Raw genomic sequence first — 23,150 nt, forward strand, 5'->3', positions numbered from 1 at the left:
AAAGAAAAAAAAATCACATAATCATCAATCAAGGTAGAAAACCATCTGACAAAATTCAACACCCATTCATGATAAAAACTTTAAAAACTAGGAACAGAGGGGAACTTCCTCAACTTGATAGAGTATCCACAAAATACCTACAGGTAGCATACTTAATGGTGAACCATTAAATGCTTTCTGCCTACGACTGTGAATAAGGCAACGATGTCAGCTCTCAGCACTCTATTTCCATGTAGTACTGGATGTTCTAAACAGTGCAAAAAGGCAAAAAGAAGAAATTGGCATAAAGAGCAGAAAGAAAGAAATAAAACTGAACCTATTTGCAGATAAATTATTGTCTACATAGAAATTCCCAAGGAATCTATCAAAAACTTCTAAAACTAATAAGTGAGGTCACAAGATAGGAGATCAACATCTAAAAAGCAACTGTATTTCTATATACTAGTGTGGACATGCGACACCAAGATTAAAAACAAAATAGCACTATAAAATTGTACTAATGTATACTATTAGTCTGCCACTTATTTCATTTTCTAGGATTTTGTGTGAGAATTTTTTTAAAGATTTTATTATTTATTTGAGAGAGAGAGAGGGAGAGGGAGAAGCAGACTCCCCACTGAGCAAGGAGCCCAACATGGGACTCGATCCTAGGACCCTGAGATCATGACCTGAGCCAAAGGCAGACACTTAACTGACTGAGCCACCCAGGCGCCCTTTGTGTGAGATTTTAATAAAATATTTCTACCACCACCAAAAAAAATATATATATAGCATTAAAAATCACTTGAGGGGCACCTGGATGGATCGATTAAGCATCTGATTCTTGATTTCAGCTCAGGTCTGATCTCAGGGTGGTGAAATCAAGCCCCCACATCAGGCTTAGTGTTCAGTGGTGAGTCTGCTTGAGAATCTCTCTCTCCCTCTCCCTCTGCCCCTCTCCCCTGACTTGCTTTCTCTTTCTCTGGAAAAAAATAATAATAATAATAAAAATAAAGTCACTTAAAAAAGGGAAATACTTCAGTATAAATCTAACAAAACATGAACCTGAATTGTATGTTGAAAATGATACAATGCTGATGAAAGAAATCAAATCTCTAAATGCATACTGTGTTCACTCATTGGAAGACCCAACAAAGATGCAGATTCTCCCCAAACTGATATAAAAGTTTAACACAATTTCTATCAAAATTTCAACAAGATTTTTTTGTATATACAAAAAATTATTTGGAAATATAGAAAGATAAAGGAAATAGAATAGCTGAAACAATTCTGAGAAAGAAGAATAAAATAGGAGGAATTAGTTGACCTGACTTCAGAACTCAATGGCCTCCATAATCAAGACTACAGTATTGGTGGGGAGCTAGACAAACCGATCAGCAGAACAGAACATCCAGAAGCAGATCCACACAAATATGCCCAAGTGGTTTTTGACAAAGATCAAAAGGAATTCAATGGGAGAAAGAGAGCTTTTGCAACAAATGGTGCTAGGGCAATTAGACATTCACAGGAGGGATAAACAGATCTTGACCTAAGTCTCGCACCTTATAGAAAAATTAAGCCCAAATCGATTTCAGACTTTAATGTAAAACTCTAAAACTTTCAGAAATAAATAGGAGAGAATCTTTGGGACCTAAGGCTAGGCAAAGAGTTCTTAGACTTTGAAACCTAAGCAAGATCCAAAAAAAAAGAAAACCAAAAAAAGAAAAACACCTTATAAATTGGACCTCAACAAAAATAAAACCTTCAGCTCTGTGAAAGACCATGTTGAGGGAATGAAAAAACAAGCTACACAACAGAAGAAAATATTTGCAAAGCACCTGTCTGACACAGGACTAGCGCCTAGACTATACAGAGGACGCTTAAACCTCAGAAGCAAAAAATCCTATTCAAACTTGGGCGAAGGACATGACGAGATATTTTACCAAAGATGACATTGAGTTGGCATATAAACAGAAGAGAAGATGTGCTTGTTACATAAACTACCCTAAGCTGTTTCAAACCAGATACACACACACAAATTAACTCCATAGGGTTAGAGATCTACAGGTTTATATTCTCTCCCCTTCAAGCCCACAGAACTTCTAACTGTCTATGTTGTAGGAACAAAAGTTGTCAAATATATCCTTAGTTATTTCTCTATTTCATGTTAATGAGAAAAAAATAGAATCATATGTTAAAAAGAAATTCAAACCGGCATCTCCTTCAACATCCTTTTTCTTTGCCCGCTTAATCCTCTTCTTTAGGACTTTCATGAGGAAATTAGCAAATTTATTGTTTTCTCCAACGGCTGCTTGGAAACCAGCATAGAGTGCTTTTTCTTGGTCCTGGAGCTTGGCAATTTCATTCTTTTTCTCTTCCATCTCTTTAAGAGTTTCATTTATTTTCCACTAAATGAACAAAAACAGGAATAAGTGAAAGTATTTCCAATAAACCAGGTTCAGAGAGTAATATATATTACAATGTAAGGTTACAGTTCACAAACATTTTTTTAACCTTCTTCATAGAAGTTTACATTTCTGATGGTTGGAGAGCCATCCATTTATATGGTTAAAATTTTATAATTCTTTTGTAAAAATCAGTTAAGTCCAGAATTGGATAAGATCAGCTTTTTATGTTTAGCTTCCTCAAAAAGTCTAAATTAAGTGAAATATTTACTGTCAGCTAATATTTTTGTATGTGTGATCTCAAAAACAAAAGATGTTTTTCATATGAATACATGACAACTAAAACAAAAAGACACTGCATCCCTTAGTGCAGCAGATATACCTTAAAAATGGTGTTACTATTCAGTAATATTTATTTGATAGAATCCTTCTTCCTTTGAGATGAAAGTTGGATGGTATCATTTATCTCTTTAAATTTAACATATATATAACAAACAAAGAAACTTACTTTCCGAAGATACTCAATTACATATTACCGTGAAACTAGCTATCGTATTTAAAAAACTAGTCAACTTCTAAAAGGAATGAGATCTTGCCATTTGCAACGACGTGGATGGAACTGGAGGGTATTATGTTGAGTGAAATAAGTCAAACAGAGAAAGACATGTATCATATGATCTCACTGATATGAGGAATTCTTAATTGCAGGAAACAAACTGAGGGTTGCTGGAGTGGGGGGTGGGGTGGGAGGGATGGGGTGACTGGGTGATAGACACTGGGGAGGGTATGTGCTCTGGTAAGCGCTGTGAATTGTGCAAGACTGTTGAATCTCAGATCTGTACCTCTGAAACAAATAATGCAATATATGTTAAGAAAAAAAAAAGAAGAAGAAGGTAGCGGGAGGGGAAGAATGAAGCGGGGGAAATCGGAGGGGTAGACGAACCATGAGAGACGATGGACTCTGAAAAACAAACTGAGGGTTCTAGAGGGGAGGGGGGGTGGGAGGATGGGTTAGTCTGGTGATGGGTATTGAGGAGGGCACGTTCTGCATGGAGCACTGGGTGTTATGCACAAACAATGAATCATGGAACACTACATCTAAACTAATGATGTAATGTATGGGGATTAACATAAGAATAAAAACAACAACAACAAAAAACTAGTCCACTTCTTTTCCAAGTATGTTCATAAGGATAACATATAATCAAAACTCAACTTTATATGATAGCTAGTGACAATAAAAATACTTTGAAATTCATAAACTAAATAGAAGGCTCACTTTTGAAAACTTATCCTCCTACCATACAAAACATCCGATCGAATTCACTGTAAAGTCTGATTCATTTCTCTCTCTCAAGAATACCAAAAGCAGAACAAGCAGGAATAAGAGGGGGTTGGGGGTGGGAGATGAGGAGGGGCAAAAGAGAGGAGGACTAGAACAACAGGGGAAATTAAGTTGAGAAGATGAAGAAGGAAACAAAGAATCAAGTCCCCTCCATAACTAAAAGATATAGCCAGCCAGCATTCTCCTGCCGGCTCATACCTGCATATCCTGTTCTTCTTTGTCTAACGAATTAACACGCTCTTGAAGTATGTTCTCCTGTTTTTCAAAATTCTTGAGGAGAAGCATTTCTTGAAATAATGTGACATGGTGAAGGTCAGATAATTTCATCTGAGTATCTAGTTTCAGTTTCTGATGCCTCAGGAGACGGAGTTCTGCATCAAAAGTGACAATCAGTTCTTTGATCTGAGGTGGAAAAAGATTTGAGGGTGTGTTAGGAGTTAAGAACAGGTAAGTATATTTTAAAACTATTGAACAATACTAATTTGTTTAGGTAGAAGCATTTTCTCGTTATACCTTTGTTATGGAGAAAGAATTATATGGGCTCATGTGCATGGGTATGTGTAGTCCTATAAATCAATTTATCAATATTATAAAATTTATATAAATTTATTAAGTGGTAGGGATTCTGTAACTATAATCCTTCCAGCTATTTCTTTACCATGATTAAGCCATCAAGAATGCCCTTCTTGGTATACTATGTGGTTGAAATCAGAGACTAGGAGGTCCTTGTGTTTCTATCTGCCTCCACTTTATCCCACAGCATCTCTACATTGTCTTTCATACAGGAAGCACTACATACTCCCTTCAACTTCTTATTTTGAAAATTTTCAAACATTTCCAAAGGTGATTTAAGTTGTGACAGAGCTGGGATAAGAATGACATATCCCAAGTCCTGGTCTAGACCTTCTCCCACTGCCATCCCAAGGACTTTAAAGGCTCCATTCTGCTCTGATTTGGCACAGCTTCTCCCTCACCCCATCCCAAAGGCCATGAAGAGATCCAGAGAGAGTCCCAGGGGCTGGTTCTCCTGAGAAAACCAGGACAATAGGTAGAAGACAAACCATTCCATGTTTTTTCTAAGCTGTGCATGATGGAGAGTCTCAACAGTCAAGAACCTGTAATGAGGGAGGGCCCAGCCCGTGGCTGAGGAGAAGGAAGAGATCTCTGGGTTTGGGACAGTGAAGAAGAAAAAAAAAATTAAACTTTTACTTATGTATGGTCGTAGACAAAGTGGGCTCTTCTTTAATGTTTGTTCAACAAGTCTGAACTATTTTTAAATTTCTTTTGAGGCAGGACTATATTTTTTCAGTGTAACACCATTCTGAAACATAGGTGTTTAAGTTTGTAAGGCTCATGCTTGTTTTGCTCTCACTCACCTGATAGCCTATAAGCTTTATGAGGATAGAGAATATGTCTGGCTTGAGTATTATTGCATCCCTATCTAACTAGCACAGTTCCTGCACAAAGAATGTCCAATAAATGTGTTGATACCATAAATAAATTAGTTACTATTAAACCAAACTTTTTTACTGGGTATCTACTATATGTCTGGCATTTTCTAGACACTGCAGGGGAATCAAAAGATGATTATATGTGGCCCTTCTCTCAAGAACTGTGTAATCTAATTTGCAAGACAAAACTAACACATATGAGCACTGAGTGATGTATAGAATTGAATTGTTATACTGTACACCAAAAATGAATATAACACTGTATGTTAGTTATACTTCAATTAAAAAAACTAACACACATAAAACAGCAAGAAAGATAAGCGGAAAACATTAGGTGCTGCTTATAGGTGCAATCGGAGTTTAGACAAAAGAAGAGTATGTAATGGGGACAGAACATTCTGGAGAAGGTTTGGAATTGGACTAAGTTTTGCATGATGACTCATATTTGAAAGGAAATCATTGCAGGTGGGAGGAAATAGCAAAGGAATAAGCAAATACAAAATTCAGAATGGGGGTGGGGAATGGGAGTGGGGAGAAGCAGGAAGAGTGAGAAAGCAAGGCTGGACAAAGCAGAGATAATGAGTGAAGAATACGTTTGGGGAGCTATAGGGGGTGCCTTCACAGGGTGGAGCCAGACAGACACTGAGGAAGGGAACTCTATACGGTTGGCAGCCGGGAGCCTCCTAGCCAGCAAAGGTCCTTTTCCTTCTGGATTCAGAGGACCTCCTGTACCACTGGCTCCAACATGGTCTGGCTTCCTAGAAATAAAAACAGGTGCCGTTCCAGCTCCAGAACAATTTTGAAGCCAGTCATCACCATGAACACTCCCACCAATGAGGCAAATCACACGTTAGAGAAAGACGAGGATGTAAAAAGCAGAGGTGCCCCATTTTCTCTGGAAGGTTTTTAAATTATGTTCCATCCAGCATCTGAAAGCTGCTCCATCATTTCCCCGTTACCAAGACTTCAGTTAGATGACAATTGACATGGATTTGTCCTTAATTCTTAGCTTTTCCCAAAGCAAAACGTTTAAAAGCTCTAAAGTTCTTGGGCAGAGCACAATAATTATCAGAAGGCCGTGGATGGGGAGGAAGCTAAGCCTTCAGGGAGTTGTGGGCTGGTCAGGGCTTGGGAAAGATTACTGTAGAGAAAATTTAAATCAATAAATAAGAAAGGAAATCTAGTTCTTCCCCGCTCTCCTCTCTTTCAGCTTGAAAAAGGCAGTGTCACCCCTTACCCTATTGGTTAAATACTGTTGCATGTACAAGTGTTTAATCTCGTCCCTTTTCATAATCTCCAGCTCTATATCAATTGGATCTGCTTTTTCAAATTCCAGTAATTTTACAGTATCTACACAGAATGCTGATGCCTTTGATGATCTAGACAATGAATCTCTTGTCGTCAAATCACTGTTCTTTCTAGAAGAGAGTCTGAGGAATCCTCCACTTGAGCCTGTAGACCCTCCCTGTTCCAGCTGGGAGGATGTTTCACCCTGAATCTTCATGTGCTGTCGCTTAAAATTTAGGAGAGTTTCCTCATCATACTGAAATCTCTTTTCTGGAACTTCTTCTGGGTGTATCTGGGGGACTTGGGGAATAGGAATGTGCTTGGATATGTGAAGAATTGACTGGATGCTCTTCAGTTCTTGAACCAGGCACTGTATTTCCTCGATGACGGCCACTTTAAGGTCTCGAAGAGAGAGGATACATTTGTTCATGTTCTTTTTCTTTGAATGGGCCTGATAAAAAGAAGGAAACAAAATGACAATCCATTCACAAAGGACAGTTTGAAATATGATTTTTGTCCCATGACTCGTATGCCTAGCAAAAATCCAAGAAAAAAAAAAATTTATCTGATCATTTCTATTCACTACTAAGTTACTCTTTTCTTTAGCTTTTAGGCTGTTTCCCATTTAGCTTCTCCAAAAGAGGAAGACAGTGTGGATGTGACCTCTGGTATCCCTCAGGTGGCTTGTAGGGCTCAGTTCTGCTGTCTTCTTCTGACCAACCAGGGGAAGTCCTTCCTGAAGTCTTCTTGTACTCAGCCAGAGCTGGGTGAGGGGAAGGTCATTCTTTGGTAAGGAACATGCAGATGTAACTGCCTATCCCTGATGGAAACTCAAATTCCACTGGCTTAGACACATTTAGGGTTGCCCACTTAGGGCCAAACTAAAGTTTAGCCTATTCTTATTCTGCATTTTGGCCACATTATTCCTGTTACTTCTTGTGCAGGCAATGTCATGATCCTGAATTTCTGTATCATGCACACCAAGAGATTCCAGGACACTTTCTCTTGGTTCCTTCTCCATTTATCTAAGCCAAACTATGCCCCCCCCTGCCTCAAGCCACAGGAGCCAGAGTGGCCCATTGCTCCCTCATTACCAGCTGTTTCCAAAATGCTCTTACCAGAGCCTATAGGCACATACAGCCTTAATCCTGTGTACAATTAGACAACAAGGTGGTCCAAAGGCTATTAAGAGTTACTTTGCATAAACATACAGGTTTAAAAAAAAAGGATCAAAGGCACTTCTCCAAATTGACAGTAATACTATAGTAGTAGGGAATTTTAACATCCCACTTACATCAACGGATACATCACCCAAACAGAAAATCAACATGGAAACAGTGGCTTTGAATGACACATTAGACCAGATGGACCTAACAGATATATATAAAATATTCCATCCAAAAAGGGAATACACATTCTTTTCAAGTGCACATAGAATATTCTCCAGGATGGATCACATGTTAGGCCACAAAACAAGTCTCAATAATTCAAAAAGATGGAAATCATATCATGCATCTTTTTTGACCACAATGGTATGAAAGTAAAAGTCAATTACAAGGAAAGAACACAGGTGGCGCCTGGGTGGCTCAGTCGTTAAGCGTCTGCCTTCGGCTCAGGTCATGATCCCAGGGTCCTGGGATCGAGCCCCGCATCAGGCTCCCTGGTCTGCGGGAGGCCTGCTTCTCCCCCTCCCACTCCCCCTGCTTTTGTTCTCTTTCTCGCTGTGTATCTCTCTCTGTCAAATAAATAAAATCTTTAAAAAAAAAAAAAAAGAACACAAATACATGGAGGTTAAATAACATGCTACTCAATAATGAATGAGTCAACTGAAAAATCAAAGAGGTAGTAAAAAAAAAAAAAAAAAAAAAAAAAATGAAAAAACAGTCCAAAATCTTTGGAATGCAGCAAAAGCAGTTCTAAGAAGGAAGATTGTAGTGATACAGGCCTACTCAAGAAACAAGAAAAAGCTCAAATAAACAACCTAATTTTACACCTAAAGGAGCTAGAAAAAGAACCAAAAAAAAGCCCAAATTTAGTAGAAGGAATGAAATAATAAAGATTAGAGCAGAAATAAATGAAATAGAAACAAATAAATAAAAAATAAATAAAAGATCAATGAAACAAGGAGCTGTTTTTTAAAAGATAAAATTGATAAACCTTTAGCTAGACTCATCAAGAAAAAAGGAGATGACTCAAATAAAATCAGAAGTGAAGGAGGAGAAATGACAACTGGCTCCACAGAAATACAAAAAGATTATAAGAGAATATTATGGAAAATTATATGCCAACAAATTAGACAACCTAGAAGAAATTAATAAATTCCTAGAAGCATATAACCTTCTAAAGCTGAATAAGGAATAGAAAATCTGAACAGACCTAATTATTAGCAATGAAATTAAATCAGTAATAAAAAAATTTCCAAAAAATGAAAGTCCAAGACCAGATGGACTCACTGGGGAATTTTACCAAATATTTAAAGAAGAATTAAAACCTATTCTTTTCAAATTCTTCCAAAAAATGTAAGAGGAAGAAAAGCTGCCAGGTACATTCTACAAGGCCATCATTACCCTAATACCAAAACCAGACAAAGCCACTACAAAAATAGTAATAATAACTACAGGCCAATTTGTCTGATGAACATAGATGCAAAAATCAATAAGATACTAGCAAACCAAGGTCAACAATACATTGAAAAAATTATTTACCACAATCAGGCAGGATTTATTCCAGGGGTGCAAGGGTGGTTCAAGGGTGTATTTGTGAATACAAATCAATCAATGTCATATATCACATTAACCAGAGAAAGAATGAAAACTATATAATCATTCTAATAGATGCAGAAAAAACATTTGACAAAATTCAACATCCATTCATGATTTTAAAAAAAAAGCCCCAACAAAGTAGGTTTAGAGAGAACATGCCTCAACATAATAAAGGCCTTATATGAAAAGCCCACAGCTAACATCATAACTAAATGGTGAAAAACTGACAGCTTTTCCTCTGAGGTTAGTAACAAGACAGAGATGTCCACTTTCACCACTTTTATTCAACATAATACTGGAAGTCCCAGCCACAGTAATCAGACAAGAAAAAGAAATAAAAGGCATCCATATTGGTAAGGAAGAAGTAAAACTGTCACTATTTGTACATGACAGGATACTATATATAGGAAAAATCATAAGGAGACCATCAAAAGTCTACTAGAACTGGTAAATTAATTCTGCAAAGCTGCATGATACAAAATTAATATAAAGGAATTTGTTGCATTTCTATACACTAATAAAGTAGCAGAGAGAGAAACTAAGAAAACGATTTACAATTGCACCAACAAGAATAAAATACCTAGGAATAAACTTAACCAAGGAAGTGAAAGATCTGTACTCTGAAAGCTATAAAACATTGATGAACAAATTGAAGAAGACACAAATGAATGGAAAGATATTCCATGCTCATGGATTGGAAGGATTAATATTGTTAAAAATATCTATACTACCCAAATCAATCTACATATCTAATGCAATCCCTATCAAAATACCAACAGCATTTTTCACAGAACTACAACAAATAATTCTAAAACTTGTATGGAACCACTAAAGACCCCAAGTAGCCAAAGCATCTTAAGAAAAAAGAACAAAACTGGAGGTATCATAATCCCAGATTTCATGACATACTACAAAGCTGTAGTGAACAAAACAGTATGGTACTGGCACAAAAATAGACACATAGATCAATGGACAGAATTGAAAACCCAGAAATAAGCCCATGCTTATATGGTCAATTAATCTATAACAAAGAAGGCAGGAATATACAATGGGGGAAATACAGTCTCTTCAACAAATGGTGCTGGAAAAATTGGAAAGCTACATGCAAAGGAATGAAACTAGACCACTTTCTTATACCATACACAAAAATGAACTCAAAATGGATTAGAGACCTAAATGTGAGACCTAAAACCATAAAATTCCTAAAAGAAAACATAGGCAGTAATTTCTTTAACATCAACCATAGAAACATCTTTCTAGATAGGTCTCTTAAGGCAAGAGAAACAAAAGCAAAACTAAACTGTTGGGACTACACCAAAATAAAAACGTTTTGCACAACAAAGGAAATAATCAACAAAATCAAAAGGGAACCCAGTGAATTGGAGAAGATATTTGTAAATTATGTATCCAATAAGGAGTTAACATCCAAAATATATAAGGAACTTATACAACTCAACACCAAAAAAAAATCCAATTAAAAAATAGTCAGAGGAACTGAATAGACATTTCCAAAGAAGACATACAAATGGCCAACAGACACATGAAAATGTGCTCAATGTCACTAATCATCAGGGAAATGCAAATCAAAACTACAATGAGGTATCATCTTACACCTGTCAAATGGCTAGTATCAAAAAGACAAGAAAAAACAAGTGTTGGCAAGGATGTGGAAAAAAAGAAATCCTCATGCACTATTGGTGTGAATGTAAATTGGTGCAACCACTGTGGAAAATGGTATGGAGGTTCCACAAAAAATTAAAAATAGAATTACCATATGATCCAACAATACCACTTATGGGTATTTATCTGAAGAAAATGAAAACACTAATTTGAAAATATATATACACCCACAGGTTTACTGCAGCATTATTTACAGTAGTCAAGATATGGAAGCAACCCAAATGTCCATCCATAGATGAATGGATAAAGAAGAGGTGGTATATACATACAATGAAATATTCATCCATAAAAAGGATAAGATCTTGCCATTTGTGATAACATGGATGGCCCTAGAGTATATTATGCCAAGTGAAATAACTCAGAGAAAGGCAAATACCATATGATTTCACTCATGTGGAATTTAAGAAACAAAACAAAGAGAAACAAAAAAAAAAAAAACAGACTCTTAAATACAGAGAATTGGTGGTTGCCAGAGGTAGGGTGGGGGGTTGGGTAAAATAGACTGGGATTGAGAGGTACAAACCTCTAGTTAGAAAATAAATAAGTCACAGAGATGAAAAGTACAGCATAGGGAATATAGTCAATAAGATTGGCGTAATGTTGTTTAGTGACAGATGGTGACGACATTTATTGTGGTGAGCACTGAGAAATGTATAGATTTGTTGAGTCATTATATTGTATACCTGAAACTAATATAACACTGAATGTTATACTTCAAAAAAAAAAGGCACTTCTCCAGGCAGTCTTATAAAACTTACCTGTATGATTACTACCTATGAACCAAGAACACTGTAACAAAATAGAGATGTTTTACATATTTAAGAATAAACCTTTAAAGGGGCGCCTGGGTGGTTCAGTTGTTAAGCGGCTGCCTTCAGCTCAGGTCATGATCCCAGGGTCCTGGAATCGAGCCCCACGTCAGGCTCCCTGCTCAGTGGGAAGCCTGCTTCTCTCTCTCCCACTCCCCCTGCTTGTGTTCCCTCTCTTGCTGTGTCTCTCTCTGTCAAATAAATAAATAAAATCTTTAAAAAAAAAAAAAAAAGAATAAACCTTTAAAGCATTAATGTAAACTCAAAACCCAGCACCTATGTGAATGGGTGACCTCTTTGAAGCATCTGGAAGACTGAGAATTAAGCTTAAAAGAACAAACCTAAGCCAGCCTGATGACTGTTAGGTTCACCTCTTTGAGGAGCCCTCTTTACACACCACACTTTCTTTTTAGTTTTCCAAATACCCCACATACCTAAACAATGGCCACAGGGAAGGGGAATATATAATATGCTATTTCCAAAAAAAAACTTGATACTTTAGTGATTTTTAATTTCGCCATGACAGTAATGACCATTTATTGACTGTGACCTTCACATTAACTTTATGAAGTAGACTAGATAGGTCTTATTGTTAATTGGTATTAATACCCCTTTTACAGATAATATAACCGAGGCTTAGGGAGATTTACATGACCAGCAAAGTTTACATGGCTATTAAGTGGCAGAGATGGGAACAGAATTCTTCTCTGACTTGTAGAATAGTGTGCTCTACATTATTTTATGCTGTTTTAATAAGATGGATTTCAGTGTAATGTAGTTCAAGACATCATACCTGTCCATCATCTCTAGCTAGATTATGAAATTTCAGATTGGATGACTAGAAAATTGTAGTCAAAAAAGCGTTTCTCTATGATGATGGATGGAACATGATAAATGAAACAAGAATTACCTTAGATGAACAGCTAGAAAAACAATCTAAATGGTCACTAAGAAAATGTTCAAAATGTCTGCTTAAACAGAAAGGCATAGCTATGAGCTATGAAAATTTATATATGGATATGATTTGCCATAATAGGATCCTTTGTACTGCTGGTGTGTCCTGCATCTTTGGTGAAATTGAAAAAGACTCTTTCTTTCCTCAAGATACTTTACTTCCATTTGCCAGAAAAATATAAAATATTCTAATATATTATATCTATGATATGATTGGCACTCTTTTCAATGTGATGTCTTGTAATGTGCAAACTACATGGCCATAGTAGGTGACCATGTACCCAATTCTCAAAATGGTGGCTCAGATACCCTCTGAGTCTCTATGTGTGAAAAGTCACTTGTCCGTCAAATTAAGGAATTACTATGACAGGGAGAGGAGACTTTAGTAAGAAAATGGGGATGAGAAATCAGGATAATTGGAAGCAGTTTGGCAGAATGCAGATAAAATTTTTTTAAAGGAATATGTTATTGGTTATTATTGAGACACCTACAAAATTTTTAAGTCATAAAAAAAGAAAAAGGCTAAACAATGGCCGGCCTTTTCCCTAAGTCTTTGGCAATCCACAGCAGCCAAAAACTATATCCAACAAGGACATGTTTGAATTTCAGAAATTCAAAGTCTATAAAATATAGCCATGAGCTTATCATGAGTTCAGTTTCACCCATGAAACGTATTTAGCCAAGTAATTAACTTGAAGGCTGGTTCTGCCATTTAGCTAAATAATCATGGACAAATCTTTTGTCCTCTATGGGCCTCAGTTTCCTCATTTGTAAAAAGGAGGCATTCTAAAAAATCATAAAGATCTTTTCCACTTCTTAATTTCTATAACCATATATCCTTATAGACCATCTAGTGAAATGCGTGATTTCAGCAGAATTCCATTAAAAACTCAGGGTGCCTCTCATTGTCATGAAAGCTGTGGGTAAGTACCATGGAGTCTAGGTGTCCCAGTTCCTCCTCCTTCTTGGCAGCATTTACTCTCATGTGCTCAGGTATCTTATAGTCTGAGGCTGTCTTCAGATTGAAGTCTCCCATATACAACTGGGCCTCCTTGATGGCTTGAACATCTTTGGGATCTTCAAAGTCATCCTGAGGTTTACTCTTGTACCTATCAGAAAAATAGAGAACCCAGCCACAAATGTAACAATAAACTTTAGTTTGTCTACTATATGTATATAATCAAATTCAGTCAAAAAGCAAACGTAGAATTCTGAATCTGTAGTACTACTTTTATCTGCAGAGCCCAAGCATTTTTTTTAAGTTAACGACTACAGACCTTCCTCAACTTATAATGGGGTTATGTACCAATAAACCCATAGTTAAAAATATTATAAATCACATGCATTCAGTACACCTAACTTACCTAACATTATAGTTTAGCCTAGCTCACCTTAAACATACTCAGAACACTTACGTTAGCCTATAGTTGGGAAAAATTAATACAAAGCCCATTTCACAAAAAGTGTTGAAAATCTCATGTAATTTACTGACTACTGTACTGAAAGTAAAAAAACAGAATGGTTGTAAGTGTATTGATAGTTTATCCCCAACACCATGTAGCTGACTTGGAGCTCTGGTTCACTGCTTCTGCGCAGTATCATGAGAAGGTATCATACTGCATATATCACTAGCCTGGGAAAAGATCAAAATTCAAAGTACAGTTTCTACTGAATGCATATCACTTTCACACTATTGTAAAACCAAAAAAATCAAGTCAAACCACCTTAAGTTGGGGACCCTCTGTATTTTTACAGCACCTCAAGCAAAGTCATAATGAAATAAATAAAACCCAATTATCAGATGGTGCTGAAATAATCTGAATCATTTTTAGGCTTCTGTTCATTTCTAAGTGATTTATATCAAGATGGTTATTTATTCCTTCAACAGACATTAAGCCATAGAGACAGAGTAGGTGTATGTTAATCAGTAGAAATTTAATTTACCTTTTTTTTAATAATGTAAGTGATTGTCATAAAATTTTCAAAAAAAGGCATCTAGTTAAAAATGATAATAATGAGCATATGTATTTGCCTCCTGCTCTCTCCCCAAATTCCATGGAAATGATGGTGTGGAGGTATTAAAGGGAATAAATCGGGAAGGCTGAGAATAAGATAGAAAGCCATGAGCAAACCAGTGAGAGCAATTTTAAAGGATAAATCAAAGTAGAGAAAACTGTGGCCCAGAATATCCCCAGGGAAGGCTATAAAAAAGATTGAACATGATCTTATCAGTAGAGGTCCTAGGGGGCTCCAAGCACAGATATCAAAAGACCCAACTACCTAATTCTGTAAAGTGAAGCCTGTCAGTGAACATGAATATGTACACAGAGCTTGCAGTCAGCCCTTTAGGAAAACAAACACATACAAAAGCAGAGGAAACACATGTTATCTAATGTATTGATAATTGTTCCTTTGTGTAAGATAGCACTAAAAGGAAGGATTAATAGTTTAAAAAGGAAAGGAAGTGAAGAAAAGAGAGAGAGGAAGGAAAGAAAGAAAAAGGAAGGGAGGAAGGGAGGTAAGGGAAGAAGAATGAATGAAAGGAAGGAAAGAAGGGAGGGAGGGAATGAGGAAGGGAGGGAAGACTGAGAGAAAGAAAGGAAAGAAGGAACGAAAGAAAGAGCAAGCAGATACTTCAGCTCTGGCCATGTGAGGAAAACAAGGCCCATAATTATCCTCATGCTATAAATAACTAGAAAACTGAGCAAAAAAAATATGTAACTATGTTCAGACATTGAATAACAGGCAGCACAGGACTATAATTCATGTGAGAAGTGAAAAAAAATAATTCTTACTCTCTCTATTTCTGCATGGAGTAAAGTATCAGACTGCGGAATAGTGTTGAAATCCAAAATATTAGTCCAGTAATCTCAATGATTAAGGTTATAAAGATGAGAGTTCAGAGAAGCCAGAATGGTTAGAATTTAGAGGAAAAAAATATCAGAGCTACACACAAAACAATGTCTTCAGAAATTTACATAGGGCTCTCTTGAGTTTTTGACCACGTATTAACCTATACATGTAAAACATCATGAAGATAAGTAAAGAACATCTGGGGGAAATACAATTACTAGGAAGCTGTAAAACAAGTAATTCTCATAGTTTACACATGGCTTGAAATCACTCATGAGTTCATCAGCTGGAGAGACCTTGTTAAAGGTAGGGAACATTCAGTAGAAACACTTAAAGAGTCATGCCTTCAAAGTAGGAAAAACAAAAGATCTGGACATCATCAATCATCCAGTCCTCACTGACATTTATAGAAAACTACACCAAAGAACACAAGAAAACACATTCTTTTTCAAGCACACATTGAATTTTCATGAAGACAGACTGTATGCAGGCCCATACAACTCCCAATAAATTTATAAGAATTTAAACCATGCAAACTATTGGGAAATTAAATAGCATACTTAAAAATAAACTATGGGGCATCTGGGTGGTTCAGTTGGTTAAGCCTCTGACTCTTGATTTTGGCTCAGGTCATGATCTCATGGTTATATCAAGCCCTGCATCCAAGCCCTGCATCCAGCTCTGCACTACAGCACTTAATCTGCTTGAGATTCTCTCTCTCCCTCTCCCTCTGCCCTTCCCCCTGCTCTCTCCCTTTCTCTAAAATAAATAAATAAAATCTTTTAAAAAATAAATCATAATCAACAAGAAATCACAAGGGATATTAGAAAATATTTTGGACAGGGGCTCCTGGGTGGTGCAGTTGGTTAAGCATCTGCCTTCGGCTTAGGTCATGATCCCAGGGTCCTGGGATCGAGCCCCATGTCAGGCTCCCTGCTCAGTGGGAAGCCTGCTTCTCCTTCTCCCCCTGGCTTGTGCTCTTTCTTTCTCTCTCTCTCTCTCACTTGCTCTTGCTCACTCCCTTTCTCTCTCAAATAAAAAAATCTTTAAAAAATATATTTTGGACAAAATGATGCTGAAAATATATCAGAACTTGTGAAATGAAGCTCAGTGTTTCATTTATACTTTAAATTTATACTTAAATTTATACTTTAAATGCTTATAATTAAAAAAGAAGTATAAAATCAAAGCTTACAGCTTAAACTTAAAACTTAAACAGCGAAAAAGAATTAACTAATGCCAAATTAATAAGAATAAAGGAAATGATAGAGAACATAAATATCAATGACACAGAAAGCTGACAAGCAATATTTCTAAAAATCTATGACCAAAAGTTAGTTCCTTGAAAAGATCAATAAAATTGATAAGTCTTTTGCTGGAATGATCAAGAAAAAGAGAAAAGATACAAATTAATGATATCAAAAATAAAACAAGGGACAATGCAACAGATACTACAGAAATTTAAGTAATAAGGCAATAGTACGAACTATTTTATGCCAATAAATTTGATAACCAGATAAAATGCACAAATTCCTTGAAAGATACAAATTACCAAAACTGATCCAAGAGGAAATATAGACTCTGAATAACACTATAACTATGAAAAATTGGAATTGGTATTCTAACAGGTGTGAGGTGATCTCATTGTAGTTTCGATTTGCATTTCCCTGATGATTAGTGATGTTCAGCACTGTTTTCATGTACTTAATGGCCTTTTGTAGGTCTCCTTTGAAAAATGTCTATATACATTCTCCATCCACTTTTAAATCTGTTTGGTTTTTTGTTATTCAGTTGTAAAAGTTCTTTATGTATTTTGGATATTAACCCCTTATCAGATATATGATTGTGAATACATTCCCTAAGTTGCCCTTTCATTTTTTTGATAGTTGCCTTTACTGTACATAAGCTTTTTAGTTTGCTATAGTCCCACTTGTTTATTTTTGTTTTTGTTGCCTTTGCTTTTGGTGTCAAAAATGTGTGTAAAAAATCATTGCCAAGACCAATGTTGAGGGACTTACCACCTATGTTTTCTTCTAGGAGTTTTATGGGTTCAAGTCTTACATTCAAGTCTTTAATTCATTTTGCATTAATTTTCATGTATGGTGTGAGATACTGGTCCAGCGTCATTCCTTTGCATGTGGCAGTTTAGTTTTCCCAACACCATTTATTGGAGAGACTGTCCTTTCCCCAGTATATAGTCTTGGCTCCTTTGTCATAAACTGACCATATATGCATGGACCATTTATTTCTGGTCTATTCTATTTCATTAATTGGGTCTCTGTTTTTATGCCAATGCCATATTGTTTTCATTGCTACAGCTTTGTAACATAGTTTGAAGTCAGAGAGTATATTTTTATATTTATTTTTATTTATTTTTCCTTCTCAATATGGCTTTGGCTATTCAGGATCTTTTATGGTTCCATGCAATTTTTAGGATTGCTTTTACTATTTCTGTGGGATTTTGACAGGGACTGCATTGAGTCTATAGATTCCTTTGGATAGTACAGATATCTTAACAATATTAAGTTTTATAACCCATGCATGAAATGTCTATTTATTTATGTCTTCAATTTCCTTCATCAATGTCTTATTGTTTCCACAGTACAGATATTTCATATCCTTGGTTAAATTTATTCCTAAGTATTTTATTCCTTTTGATGCAATTATAAATGGGTTTTCCTAATTTCTCTGATAGTTTATTGTTAATATATAAAAACAACTGATTTTTGTATATTTATTGTATCTTGCCCTTTACTGAATTCATTTATTAGTTTTAATGGTATTTTGACAGTCTTTAGGATTTTCTATATATAATATGTCATCTGCAAATAGACAGATGTACTTCCTTCCCAATCTGGATTCTTTTTTTTCCTTGCCTAACTGTTCTAGCTAAGACTTCTACTACTATGTTGACAAGTAGCAAGAGTGAACATCCTTGTTCCTGATTTCAGAGGGAAAGCTTTCAGCTTTTCATCATTGAGAATGATGTTAGCTGTCAGCTTGTCATATGTGGCCTTTATTATGTTGAGGTATGTTCCTACTATATCCACTTTGGTGAGAATTTTGTCATGAGTAGATGTTGAATCTTGTCAAATGCTTTTCTTGCATTTCTTGAGATGATCATGTGATTTTTGATGGCTTGCACAATCACAAAGGTCTGAAAGACAACTGAGTTCAGGCCAAGCTGATATAGTTTAAGATGGCAACACAGGAAGACCTTGAACTCCTCTCTTCCACAGACACACTAAATCTACACCTATTTATAAAGCAATTTCTTCCAAAGAATAACTGAGGGCTGACTTAACAGCTTCAAAAGATAGACCACACAGAGAACAGCAAGAGAGATGAAGACACGGTAACAAAGGGAACCACCGCTCTGATGCTGTGAAACTACAGTAGGAAGTATAGGACTGAGGGACCGTGAGCAGATCAGTTGAAAGCTGCAGCTTAAAAGGGCATCTGGAGAGAGTAGTTAAGATGAAGGAGTAGTAGGAGCACCCTGGGATCACCTCATCCCTCGAGCACAGCTAGATTAACATCAAATCATTTGGAACACCTAGGAAATCAATGTGAGGATTGGGAGAATGATCTGCATGGTCAGAGGGAGAGAATGTGGCAAGTATGAGGCACATAGACTTGAATTGGGGAGAGAAAAGCCATGGTGCTTCAGTGGGCAGGGAGCCCTTTCTGCAGAAAGAATAGAGAGAGAAAGAGAGGGAGAGAGAGTACCACGTTAGGTTTGCACAAGAAAACACCTCCCCAAAACCACTGACTGGGGAGTTGAAAGGAACTGAGCATTGCAAATTTCTGCAAGCAGTGTGTGTAGCTCAAATTCTGAGGTTTTGTAAGGGAGTGACTTTCACTGGAGTCAAGCCATGGTGGGTGCTTCTAAGGAAAAGGACAGTTCAGGTCTGGGAGCGGAAAGCATGGTATAGGGATCCTGTGGGTAACACTGGGAGAAAATGATCCCCTTCCTGGAGTACATTTGGAAGAGGGTATATTGCCTCTCCAAGGACAAAAGACCCTGCAGGCACCATCAAGCAGCTTTTCATCTGCAGGGGACAGAGGTGCACACAAAAGACAGATAACCTGATCACAGCTTTTCACTGTGCTTCACCATAGACTCTGGGCACCTGTGCAGGTGTGTGACTGTTTTCCTGTGATGAAACAGCACTAGACATGGCGAGGCTCTCTCCTGGAGGAGAGGAGCAGGTCCACACCATGCCAGGTCATTTAAGATTTGGAGTTTTGAATCCCAGCTGCACTCCAGAGATAAAAGGCAAGAAAGCTGCAGTGCCAGGCATAACAAGAGCCCCAAGCACAGATGAGGTGAGGGCAGGGATCTCACAAAAGCCTGGGACACAAAAGGGGAGACTGTTTACTCTTTTGTGAGGACTTCTTGAACAGCAACAGGTGCAAAATCCCCTGTCCTGGGAGGAGAGAGGGGGTGGCACCATTTTCTCCCTCGCCACCAATACGGTCAGACTTCAGTGAGAAACACAGCATTCCCGGGGGGGGGGGGGGGAGTCACTTATAACAAATTCTACCCCCCTGCGCCCTGCAAGTGCATAGTTACTAGGCAGGTCTGATTGTGAGGCAGAGCAGCAGACACTCCCCCAGAAGACCAACATAGGTACCCCACATGCACCAAGTCTACTGATCATGGAGTGTTCCAAAGTGTCAGCTTAAGTTCTGGTGGAAATAGGATGAGCCTTCTTTTTTCCCCTTTTTTTCCTCTTTGGAATCAGGCTTATAGTTTTTTGTTTGTTTCTTGTTTTTTCATTTCCTTTTCTCTTTTTTTTGGATCATGTGTCTCCCCTCACCCCGCCCCGGCTTTCTTTTTCTTTGGAATCAGGCTTATAGTTTCTTCTTTGTCAGTTTAGGTTTTTTGTTGTTGTTGTTACCTCTGTTCCTTTTCTTTTTCTCTCTTTTTTTCAGATCAGGGTTTGTTTGTTTGTTTGTTTGTTTGTTTTCTTTACCAGGCTTATTTTAAGAGACAAATCAAAGCACACCTAGTTAAAGGTCCAAACACTCCCCACTGTAAGCAAGGAGGAACTCTGCATAGGACTGAGCTGTGGGAAAGAGCAGCCAAAACACAACAGCAGAGTGCACACAGCATATACCAGAAACACTTACTGAAGTACCAGGCCCTGGGCAGTGTATGACCCCTTCTTAATATACCATTAGTCTCAGGAACAGGAAACATACAAAATGACAAGACAGAAGAATTCTCCCCAAAAGAAAGATGAAGAAGAAATCACAGCCAGGGATTTTCTCAAAACAGATATAAGCAATATATCTGAACAAGAATTTAGAACAGCAATCATAAGAATACAGCTGGGCTTGAAAGAAGCATCGAAGACACCAGAGAAACCCTTCCTGCAGTGATAAAAGACCTAAACACTAGTCAGGCCAAAATAAAAAATGCTATAACTGAGATAGAAAACCAACTGGATGTAATCACAGCAAGGATGGAAGAAGCAGAGGAATGGATATGCAATACAGAAGATAAAATTATGAAAAATAATGAAGCTGAAAATAAGAGGGAAAGAAAACTATTAGATCACGAAGGTAGATTTAGGGAACTCAGCAATTCCATAAAGTGCAATAATACCCAGATCATAGGAATTCCAGAAGAAGAAGAAGAGTAGGAAAAAGAGGCAGAAGGTTTATTTGAACAAATTATAGCTGAGAACTTCCCTAATCTGGGGGAAGGAAACAGGCATTCAAATCCAAGAGGCACAGAGAACTCCCCTCACAACCAACAAAAACAGGTTAACATCTAGACATATCATAGTGAAACTTGCAAAATACAAAGATAAAGAGAATTCTGAAAGCAGCTAGGGAGAAAAGGTCCTCAACCTACAAGGGTAGACACACAAAGTTAGCAGCAGACCTGTCTACAGAAACCTGGAAGGCCAGAAAGTACTGGCATGATATATTCAACGTGCTAAATGGGAAAAATGTGCAGCCAGGAATACTTTATCCAGTAAAGCTGTCATTCAGAATAGGAGAGATAAAAGAGTTTCCAAGACAAGTAAAAACTAAAGGAGTTCATGAACACTAAATCAGCTCTGCAAGAAATGTTAAAGGGGACCCTTTGAGTGGGAAAGCGACCAAAAGCCACAAAGACTAGAAAGGAACAGAGACAGTCTACAGGAATAGTGACTTTACAGGTAAACAATGGCACTACATTTATATCTATCAATATTTACTCTGAATGTAAATGGACTAAATGCTCTAATCAAAACACATATGGTATCATAATGGATAAAAAAAAAAAAGACCCATTGATATGCTGCTTATGGATAAAAAAAAAAAAGACCCATTGATATCCTGCTTACAAGACTTACAAGAGACTCATTTTAGACCCAAGACACCTCCAGATTGAAAGTGAGGGGGTGGAGAACCATTTATCATGCTAGTAGACATCAAAAGAAAGCTGGAGTAGCCATATTTATATCAGATAAACTAGATTTTAAACCAAAGACTGTAAGAGATGACCAAGGGCACCATCTCATAATAAACAAGATCTAACAATTGTAAATATTTATGTCCCCAACTTGGGAGCAGCCAAATATATAAATCAATTAATAACAAACTTAAAGAAACTCATTAATAATAACACAATAATAGTAGGGGACTTTAACACCCCACTCACAACAATGAACAAATCATCTAAACAGAAGATCAACAAGGAAACGATGGCTTTGAATGACACACTGGACCAGATGGACTTAAAAGATATATTCAGAACATTTCATCCTAAAGCAGAATATACATTCTTTTCAAGTGCACATGGAACATTCTCCAGAAGAGATCACATACTGGGCCACAGATCAGGCTTCAACTAGTACAAAACGACTGAGATCATACCATGCATATTTTCAGACTACAACACTATGAAAATGAAGTCAATCACAAGAAAAAAATTGGAAAGACCTCAAATACATGGAAATTAAACAACATCCTACTAAAGAATGAATGGGTTAACTAGGATATTAAAGAAGAAATTTTTTAAAATACATGGAAGCAAATGAAAATGAAAACACAACAGTCCAAAACCTATGGGATACAGCAAAGGCGGTCATGAGAGGGAAGTATATAGCAATACAGGCCTTCCTCAAGAAGAAAAGTCTCAAATACACAATCTAACCTTACACCTAAAGGAGCTACCCTACAACCCAGCAATTGCACTACTGGGTATTTACCCCCAAAATACAAATGCAGTGATCTGAAGGGGCATCTGCACCCCAATGTTTATAGCAGCAATGTCCACCATAGCCAAACTATGGAAAGAGCCCAGCTGTCCATCTACAGATGAATGGATAAAGAAGATGTGGTATATACATGTTTTATATATTCATACATATGAACATATATATATGACATATTCATATATATTCATATATATATGATGGAATATTACGCAGCCATCAAAAAAATAAAATCTTGCCATTTGCAACAATGTGGATGAAACTAGAGGGTATTATGCTAAACAAAATAAGTCAATCAGAGAAAGACAATTGTCATATGATCTCACTCATATGTGGAATTTAAGAAACAAGGCAGAGGATCATAGGGGAAGAGAGGAAAAAAATGAAACAGGACAAAACCAGAGAGGG

General features: G+C 37.0%; 1 protein-coding gene across 1 annotated transcript in view; it reads right to left on the reverse strand.

Annotated features, from left to right (window-relative positions):
- The window catches only part of CFAP44 (cilia and flagella associated protein 44), a 132,404-nt gene that overhangs the window by 21,730 nt on the left and 87,524 nt on the right, over window positions 1-23,150 (reverse strand). The window contains exons 24-27 of the mRNA XM_021692531.2: window positions 13,604-13,781; window positions 6,418-6,918; window positions 3,928-4,131; window positions 2,192-2,387 (exon numbers count right to left, since the gene is read on the reverse strand). Coding sequence (XP_021548206.1) covers window positions 2,192-2,387; window positions 3,928-4,131; window positions 6,418-6,918; window positions 13,604-13,781 — 1,079 coding nt within the window. The remainder of the gene's footprint in view (window positions 1-2,191; window positions 2,388-3,927; window positions 4,132-6,417; window positions 6,919-13,603; window positions 13,782-23,150) is intronic.

The sequence above is a fragment of the Neomonachus schauinslandi genome, chromosome 1, assembly GCF_002201575.2.
Source record: "Neomonachus schauinslandi chromosome 1, ASM220157v2, whole genome shotgun sequence".
In the NCBI taxonomy this organism is placed as follows: domain Eukaryota; kingdom Metazoa; phylum Chordata; class Mammalia; order Carnivora; family Phocidae; genus Neomonachus; species Neomonachus schauinslandi.